The sequence below is a fragment of the Oncorhynchus nerka genome, unplaced genomic scaffold (assembly GCF_034236695.1).
Source record: "Oncorhynchus nerka isolate Pitt River unplaced genomic scaffold, Oner_Uvic_2.0 unplaced_scaffold_5340, whole genome shotgun sequence".
Taxonomy (NCBI): domain Eukaryota; kingdom Metazoa; phylum Chordata; class Actinopteri; order Salmoniformes; family Salmonidae; genus Oncorhynchus; species Oncorhynchus nerka.
This window is the reverse complement of record NW_027035972.1, coordinates 2,460-12,209: the sequence shown is the minus strand read 5'-3', so window position 1 is coordinate 12,209 and position 9,750 is coordinate 2,460. Positions and strand designations below refer to the sequence as shown.

Sequence of the window (9,750 nt, the reverse complement as noted above, 5' to 3'; positions counted from 1 at the left end):
CTGCCACAAACTGCTCTGCTTTCAGCTATTTTAATCTACAGCCTGCACAAACTGCCCTTTCAGCTATTTTAATCTACAGCCTGCCACTAAACTGCGCTAAGCTATTTTAATCTACAGCCTGCCACAAACTGCCCTTTCAGCTATTTTAATCTACAGCCTGCCACAAACTGCCCTTTCAGCTATTTTAATCTACAGCCTGCCACAAACTGCTCTGCTTTCAGCTATTTTAATCTACAGCCTGCCACAAACTGCCCTTTCAGCTATTTTAATCTACAGCCTGCCACAAACTGCTCTGCTTGGAGCTATTTTAATCTACAGCCTGCCACAAACTGCCCTTTCAGCTATTTTAATCTACAGCCTGCCACAAACTGCCCTTTCAGCTATTTTAATCTACAGCCTGCCACAAACTGCTCTGCTTTCAGCTATTTTAATCTACAGCCTGCCACAAACTGCTCTGCTTTCAGCTATTTTAATCTACAGCCTGCCACAAACTGCCCTTTCAGCTATTTTAATCTACAGCCTGCCACAAACTGCCCTTTCAGCTATTTTAATCTACAGCCTGCCACAAACTGCCCTTTCAGCTATTTTAATCTACAGCCTGCCACAAACTGCCCTTTCAGCTATTTTAATCTACAGCCTGCCACAAACTGCTCTTTCAGCTATTTTAATCTACAGCCCGCCACAAACTGCTCTGCTTTCAGCTATTTTAATCTACAGCCCGCCACAAACTGCTCTGCTTGGAGCTATTTTAATCTACAGCCTGCCACAAACTGCTCTGCTTTCAGCTATTTTCAATCTACAGCCTGCCACAAACTGCTCTGCTTTCAGCTATTTTAATCTACAGCCCGCCACAAACTGCTCTGCTTGGAGCTATTTTAATCTACAGCCTGCCACAAACTGCCCTTTCAGCTATTTTAATCTACAGCCTGCCACAAACTGCCCTTTCAGCTATTTTAATCTACAGCCTGCCACAAACTGCTCTGCTTGGAGCTATTTTAATCTACAGCCTGCCACAAACTGCCCTTTCAGCTATTTTAATCTACAGCCTGCCACAAACTGCTCTGCTTGGAGCTATTTTAATCTACAGCCCGCCACAAACTGCCCTTTCAGCTATTTTAATCTACAGCCTGCCACAAACTGCTCTGCTTTCAGCTATTTTAATCTACAGCCTGCCACAAACTGCTCTGCTTTCAGCTATTTTAATCTACAGCCTGCCACAAACTGCCCTTTCAGCTATTTTAATCTACAGCCTGCCACAAACTGCTCTTTCAGCTATTTTAATCTACAGACCTGCCCAGAACTGCCCTTTCAGCTATTTTAATCTACAGCCTGCCACAAACTGCCCTTTCAGCTATTTTAATCTACAGCCTGCCACAAACTGCCCTTTCAGCTATTTTAATCTACAGCCTGCCACAAACTGCCCTTTCAGCTATTTTAATCTACAGCCCGCCACAAACTGCCCTTTCAGCTATTTTAATCTACAGCCTGCCACAAACTGCTCTGCTTTCAGCTATTTTAATCTACAGCCCGCCACAAACTGCTCTGCTTGGAGCTATTTTAATCTACAGCCCGCCACAAACTGCCCTTTCAGCTATTTTAATCTACAGCCCGCCACAAACTGCCCTTTCAGCTATTTTAATCTACAGCCCGCCACAAACTGCCCTTTCAGCTATTTTGATCTTGCAACCAGAGAAAAGGAACTGTGACATTCTCCAAGTTGTGTGAAACCAGCCTGAACTAATGATATATCAATGGCTTTGGGGAAAGACATGTCATTACAGTTTACATAGAGAGCAGTTATGTATGAAGAAAGGATGGGATTTTATTTGCCTGAAGAGGTTGCTGCTATAATAGCCTGCAAACAGCAGCCCCATGGGAGATAAAGTGAGGGTTTTGTCCATGTAATAGGGTCAAAGTGCACGTTTGCTACAGAAAAATGACAAAAAGTGTTTATTTTTGGGCAAGGTCAGAGTTGTCCCTGCCTCAGTATGTTTTCTTCTGTTTGCCCAGTGGATTCAGCCCAGACTTTTAGAGCTGACAGTTTTGAAGTTGTTTTCATCTCCTGTTTTTCTCTTACTGTTGTCATCCTAATTGAGCCTTCCCATGTGATTTTGTTATATGGTTAGCTTGAAGCTATTTTAAAGCATCTGAATCACTAACTGTTTACTGATCATTAGATCATTTCTCCCCACAGGAAATCCTTTGACATGGAGGAGGGGGGGGGTTGGGGGGGGTTGTTTCGAGACCCTGACGTGGAGGGACTGAGAAGTTACGTTTCGACAGCCTATCAATGCAAAGACAGTCACATGAAAGAGCTGAGCCCAGCTGACACTGTGTTCAATGAGGAGAGGGAGAGACTGAAGGACTTTGAAGCTACATTTCACCTCACTACTGTGATATTCATTGGAGCTGGGGCAAAGCACATCCACTACAATCTTGGTCAAATAGGCCCCAGTGATAACACTGTTGTGTTGGGTTTCCCTCCCCCTAAAGTACTTTTCTTTGATACTCAAATTCATACAATTATGTTTAATTAGACATGGCAAGAGGATTCTTTTGTTTTGTTCAGATTCACTTTTGAATATCTACTCCGACAGATACCAGCACCTTTTTCATAGTTTTCTTTCAAAGCTTGATGGGGTTTTTGGGACGCTAAGGTTTTATTAGCCTTTTCTGTTTATTTTCTGTGCCATAATACTGCATGTGTAGGTAGTTTAACTTTACAAGTATGCCTTAGTATATTACCGTATCCCTGTCTTTCTCCGTGATAATCATATTCTTAATAGGTACAGACACACTTATATATGTATCTGTCTTATCACACACATGGTTCCTGATTTGAAAGGTAACTTACAGAAACATTCAATGGTAGCCCCTTTTTTTTCTTTTTAAGAAAATGTGTTTATATGAAACTTGGTTGTGCAGTTATCCGGTAGCAAGTCTTGCACAATCCACAGAAACCAACAGTCAAGCTCAGGAACACTAAATTCTACCTGCAAAGGTTTTTCTTCCTCCTCAGCATGAGTCCACAATCTACAGTATTGCATGTGGAAGAGGGTGTTTTACCCACAGTGCCCCTGTATCATGAAAGAATGTTCTAGTTTCTACAATGGCCTTTTTCAGATCGTTTTTTTTGTATCGTAGCAGAAACAGATCACAGCTATGAAAACTTCACAGTGATGCAGAACGTTATACGATACTACCCTCGCTGCGTACTGATACTGAGAACTTTGAACAGTGATACCATATCTGCAATTCCTCTCTGCCTTTTATCTCGTGTGTGTTTTTGTCGCATTTTTGACTTGTTACTCCATGTGTCGATTATAAGAGAAAGATGTTGTTTTGTAACGAGAATGTGCAATGGCCCCAGACAAGTGCTGGATCACTGTCAAAATGACTCGAGAATCTGATTCTCAAAAAGTAGCAAAACAATCCACATGAAAATCCACCATGGCCATGTTCAGTAGCCAAACATTGATCAATGTTGCAGATGTAAAGAATGCCATGAAGCAGATGACATATCTCATATGGTGTGTTTATCCGAGAAGGAACCCTATTTCCTATCATAGCCCTATGGGTCCTGGTCAAAAGTAGTGCACTATGTGGGGAATAGGGTGCCTTTTGGGATGCATCCAAGGCCATGTGTCAGGTATTGGGAGCTCTCCATCAATGGGATTCATACTTTTGGCAGCCAGGACAAGACCAGAATAACCTCACTGATGAGGTCCCTGGATGTGACCTGGTCAGTTGACTTATTTCTACTCGTCTCCATGGCCACAAACCACTAATTCAGTATCCCTCTGTGTTGACCTAGATGAGGTAACTACGGTACAGTCCTGGAAACCTGAACGGTCTTGTAGGTGGGGTCGATGGGAGACCCAGGGGTTTATTCATTAGTGCACACCGTAGAAAAACATTGTGCATGGAAATTAGTTCTGGTAGTCTTCCCCCTTTTGGCCTGTTTGCTTACGTTTGGTTCCTAGTGAATACACCCCTGGCCAGAACTATCAATGTTGTAGGAGAGATTGTTGGGAGATCCAGAACTAATATAATAATAAACCAATATTCTAATTTCCACGTAGCCTTGAAGAATCTTTATTTGTGCTATGATATACACATACATCTCAAGTTCAACTCATGTAACACACTTGGACAAAGTGATTTAATCTTTTATTCACATTAAATCTGATCTCATATGATGTATTTTATGTACAGAAAGGTGCTTTACCAGTACAGGAACATTGTATGTGTGTATCTGTAATAGAAAATGGTGACGTGTGGTGAAATTGGATGTAGTCCATTATACATAGTGTATGTTGTCACAGATCCAAGTACAGTTTTAAGTAGTATACTGGTGTTTGGAACCACAGAGGATGAAGCCCGAGACACTGACCTTTTCTCAATTGCATACTCCTCCGTCCTCTCTCCTCAAAATCCATTGTATAGAAAGCCAGAGAGTCCCACCCCTCCTAACCGTCTCCTTCGATTGGGTTTGAGAAGGGACGCGAGGAGAGAGGATGCGAGGGTATACAATGGGGAAATGGCCAGTGACATTTGGTCAGTTGAGACACTGGTGAACACAGCTTGGGCCAGCAATTCATCATGCACCTTCTCCTATCCATTCAAAAACTCTCTTTCTCCCATGTCTTCAGTTGAACTGCATGATCTGGACTGCGGTAATACTACATTTTCTCCCACTTTATGTTCAGTCTAGTACGGAAAGTACACACGCAGCACTAAATAAATGGCATTTATCTCCTCTCACTGAAACAAACGTTATCTTCTCTGCTCGATCACAGCAGATCACAGTGCAATAAGTATGATGCAAATATAAGACTGATTTAAAATGGCAACTTTTTTCTTCATAACCAACCAGCATGCAGCGGAGGTTACTGCCAATGTTGCCCTGGTGCATTCATTCTCAGAGGGATAATGAATGAAAGAATATACAGTGAACTACAAAAGTATTGGGACAGTGACACAACTGTTGTTTTGGCTCTGTACTCCAGCACTCGAGGATGTAAAATGATGCATAGACTGTGAGGTTAAAGTGCAGACTGTCAGCTTTAACTTGAGGGTTACAGACACACAAATGTCATACCCCCAAGACATGCTAAACCTCTCACTATCACAATAACAGGAGGTTAGCATTTTATGTCATACCCCCAAGACATGCTAACCTCTCACTATCACAATAGCGGGAGGTTAGTATTTTATGTCATACCCCCAAAGACATGCTAACCTCTCACTATCACAATAACGGGAGGTTAGATTTTATGTCATATCCCCCAAGACATGCTAACCTCTCACTATCACAATAACGGGAGGTTAGATTTTATGTCATACCCCCCAAGACATGCAAACCTCTCACTATCACAATAATGGGAGGTTAGCGTTTTATGTCATACCCCACAAGACATGTTAACCTCTCACTATCACAATAACAGGAGGTTAGCATTTTATGTCATACCCCCCAAGACATGCTAACCTCTCTATCACAATAACAGGAGGTTAGCATTTTTAGGAGGCGGGGGATGTGATATGTTCGATCTAACTTTCTCACGTATTATTATTCACAATTCATTCAGGATTATCCAGAATTATGGTAGCATCCACATTAATGTAGAAGTGTTCAGAAACATATATTATTTGACTCCAAAATGACAATACATTATTTACCATTCATTTCTATTGGGCACAAAATAATCTGAAACAACCAAACAGAAAATGAATCCAACAAATTTGTAGTCACAAGCTTGATGTAGTCATTGCGTGCTATGAATATGGAACCAAATACTTAACTTTGTACTACTTTAATACACTTAAGTGAATCTATCCCAATACGGTTGGTCCCCTAAAATGGCAGGACTATGTACAAAAAGTGTTGTAATTTCTAAACGGTTTACGATATGAATGAAAACACTTTCTAATTAAAGCTGGAAGTCTGCAATTTCACCTCATAGTCAGTGTCATTTGAGTAGAGCCATGGAGTAGAGCCAAAACAACAAAAATGTCACTGTCCCAATACTTTTGCAGATCAGTGTATATAATTTGTTGCATATGCATGGTTTGTAAGATTTTTCTAATTATTGGTATGTTGACATTCTCTCACCTCATCAATACAAAAGGACATATCTTTACAACATCTTCTCAGAATTTAATGCAATCTGCCATCAATTCTATTCTTATTTGAAGTGCTGAGACTAATGTACTCAACACTTCTGAGGATTGTAAAGGGCAGGGAGAGGATTGTGCATCAACACATTTTCACTGCACTCAACTAAAAGGTAATGTCAGCAATGTTACATGAAAATAAGAAAAACAAGACTAGCTTTTCCTTAAAATAGTGTCCTAAATACTCCCCTAAACTTCTTTAATGTTACCGATAGACAACTGTTTGTCTGTACAACATTGTGTCCATAAAATAAGACTGTTTGCTATTTAAGTATTCATGGAGTACTCATTACTTTGAAGTAGATAAAAGATGTTACGACCCAAATGGCAGCCTCTTCCCTTTAAAGTGCAATACTTTCCACCAGGGCCCTATATAGGGAATAGGGTCTAAAGTAGTGCACTATATAGGGAATAGGGCAGGGCTCTCCCACCCTGTTCCTGGAGAGCTACCCTCCTGTAGGTTAACTCCAACCACAGTTGTAACTAACCTGATTCAGCTCATCGACCAGCTACAAAAACCTACAGGAGGGTAGCTCTCCAGGAACAGGGTTGGAGTTAACCTACAGGAGGGTAGCTCTCCAGGAACAGGGTTGGAGTTAAAACCTACAGGAGGGTAGCTCTCCAGGAACAGGGTTGGAGTTAACCTACAGGAGGGTAGCTCTCCAGGAACAGGGTTGGAGTTAACCTACAGGAGGGTAGCTCTCCAGGAACAGGGTGGGAGTTAACCTGCAGGAGGGTAGCTCTCCAGGAACAGGGTTGGAGTTAACCTACAGGAGGGTAGCTCTCCAGGAACAGGGTTGGAGTTAACCTACAGGAGGGTAGCTCTCCAGGAACAGGGTTGGAGTTAACCTACAGGAGGGTAGCTCTCCAGGAACAGGGTTGGAGTTAACCTACAGGAGGGTAGCTCTCCAGGAACAGGGTTGGAGTTAACCTACAGGAGGGTAGCTCTCCAGGAACAGGGTTGGAGTTAACCTACAGGAGGGTAGCTCTCCAGGAACAGGGTTGGAGTTAACCTACAGGAGGGTAGCTCTCCAGGAACAGGGTTGGAGAGCACTGGATAGGCTGTTGTTTGGAACTCGCTCCCTAGTAGTAGTCTGGGTACCAGACTATTTCAGCTCTCTACAATGTTACATCATCATCTTTCCAAATCCCTGTTTGACAAGCAGGAACAGACTGTCTGGCACACAGGCTAAGATACTGCAACATAAGTAAAATCAAGTATTTAGACAAATAAGGAAAAGTACTCTTTATAAAAAAAAAGAAAAATGATTGTAATATATACAATGAACTCTCAACAGCACCCCGTTTTCTTATCAAACAGGTTGTGTTCTTTCCTTTGTTCTGTCTCTTCTAATCTTTATCCCTTTTCCTCCCAGTACTGCAGTGACTGAACTAAATGAGACTGTGTGTGTAGCAGTATGTGTTGTAACCCCCAGTCTCCACTCTTAATCATTAATGGGCATGTGATCCTCCAGAGTTCCCCCCACCCCCTCCACTGTGTCCATGCATGTCTTTCCCATGTCCTAGAATGCAGTGTGCACTTCCACAGCCTTCGTCATCTCCCTCGCTTTCAGAGGAGGACTCTCCGAACTGTTTGGGTTTCTCGTAGACGCAGCAACCTGTGAAGGTGTCAGAAATACTCAGTCATCAATAATGCCTACAATTGCATGCATATACTTTAGAGTACCAGATAACAGAGAAGTGCATCTAAAAAGCTAGAAACAGAGGAAGGTGTGAAATAAATACTCACACTTGGAGGATCTCCTTCCCATATGCTCGTTGTCCACTGTGTCGCTGGACCACTCCACCTTCTTGTCAGTCTTTCTCTTCCTCAGCTTGATGGTCAGGCTACGTCCCTCCTGAGAGACACAAACAGGAGACTGTTTAAGCTTCACCTTCATACAGGCATATGGTGTTTCTCTTGTCAACAAGGTCATGTAGTCAGTCAACATCACATTTGCTAGTTAGTTGATGGGCTGGTACAACTGGCAATGTGCTACACTTGACAGCTAGGATCAAATCGTTTCACCATGATTGTATGATCTAGTTTGTAAGGGGCAATTCCATGTAACGGATTTACGCCAAGACTCAGATTTGTTTTATTTCAAAGTTTAACAAACCATAGATCTCTATGCACAATTACTATTGTGAACAATTTGCAAAGAATTTTTTACAAAAATATTTATAGGAAGAACTGTGCAGAAGTTTGACAACACAATAAAAACAGAGCGAAGTTTTAAACGTATTTATTCTGTAAGTTACCAAACGTTGCATTTGCACAGTTTTTACTAGTAAATGTTTTATTTATTTACTGTGTAGTAAATTGTTCAAAGTAGTCATTGTGCAAAAATGTGTATGGCTTGTTAAACTTCGAAATCAATTACTTTTGTTTGGCATAGGTTTTAAAGTGAAAAATCTGTGCCTCTGCATAAATGCCGCGTTACCATGGAATTGCTGGCTTTAGGTAATAATGGATTACTTTAGCTATTGTAACTAGATAACTGATCTACTGCGGCCTCTGCATGCATATTGGACTCGATTCCAAATAGTTTATTCGTTATCTTCCTGTATCTACTACTTGGCTAATGATTTGGGTTTCTATAGCTAGTTTACCTGCTGGGGCGGTGGCGGTGTTTCTACTTCAATGGTCTCCGTTATCGTCTCGTTAGAAGTACCTGGCGCCTCCGCCATCCCGATGATGTTAGTTTGGCGGTATTGAGGTCGCGCCAGCCGTCAGCAAACGTCAACGTTGTTTTGGGAACAACAACCACCCTGTTTCTGCAACAATAAACACACTCGTTGTCGTTGGATGTTCCGCAAGAAGCTGTATCAGAATTACAAAAACAAAAAAAAGAAATGGCTATATGGAGGAAGTAATTCCAAGACGGACCACTTCCGGTGGTTCCGTACGCAAACGCGTTCGCCGGAAACAATGATGCTGCAGCTAGCTAGTTAAATGACACGAACATAATTATCAAGGGAAACCTGTTTAAAAACGGGTTATTTTTATTCTCTTATTAATCCAAATGTATTTACAAAGCAAACAAATATGAACTGAAGATAATTAGAATATACCAACAAAATGAACACTTTGATCCCATGTCTATGAATAATTTTTAATTAAACTTCCTTAATTTTGTTAACAAGTAGGTATGTGTGTGGCAACATCCAAACTTTTTCCAACATATATTATCAATAAATCCGGCCCAATAAGGCATGACAAAGGTATACAATGTCCTGCTGAAACAAGGTTCGCATCTCTCTGTTGTTGAATGGACCAAAAGAGGAACAAATCTTTCCTACTGATGAGTCAACAGGGTTAATGGAAGGTAGGTTCTGAGGGTCAGGTCTTGACACATTCCTGAATAATAAAGCAACACCTGAGGGAATGGCATCTAAAATAACTGCAAAATCTTTAGGTGTTACAGGGACCTTGTAACGTGATAAGAATTCCTTATAATTAAGTGAAAGAGCCTCTGCATTTACCAGTTGGCTCACCAATAGGATATTATTTCGGAACCAATATTCTAAAAACAAAGAAGTATTTTTATACAATATGTCCCGATTATTCCATAT

The 9,750-nt window shown here is 41.3% G+C and overlaps 1 protein-coding gene across 1 annotated transcript; it reads right to left on the bottom strand.

The window, feature by feature from the left end:
• Nucleotides 1-5,797: 5,797 nt before the first annotated feature.
• LOC135566379 (E3 ubiquitin-protein ligase PPP1R11-like) lies at nt 5,798-9,082 on the bottom strand. The gene is made up of 3 exons (XM_065014110.1): nt 8,788-9,082; nt 7,925-8,033; nt 5,798-7,793 (listed from the first exon to the last, which is right to left on the bottom strand). Exons 1-3 carry the CDS (start codon nt 8,863-8,865, stop codon nt 7,627-7,629), a joined length of 354 nt encoding a protein of 117 aa, XP_064870182.1. The 5' UTR covers nt 8,866-9,082; the 3' UTR covers nt 5,798-7,626.
• Nucleotides 9,083-9,750: the final 668 nt, after the last annotated feature.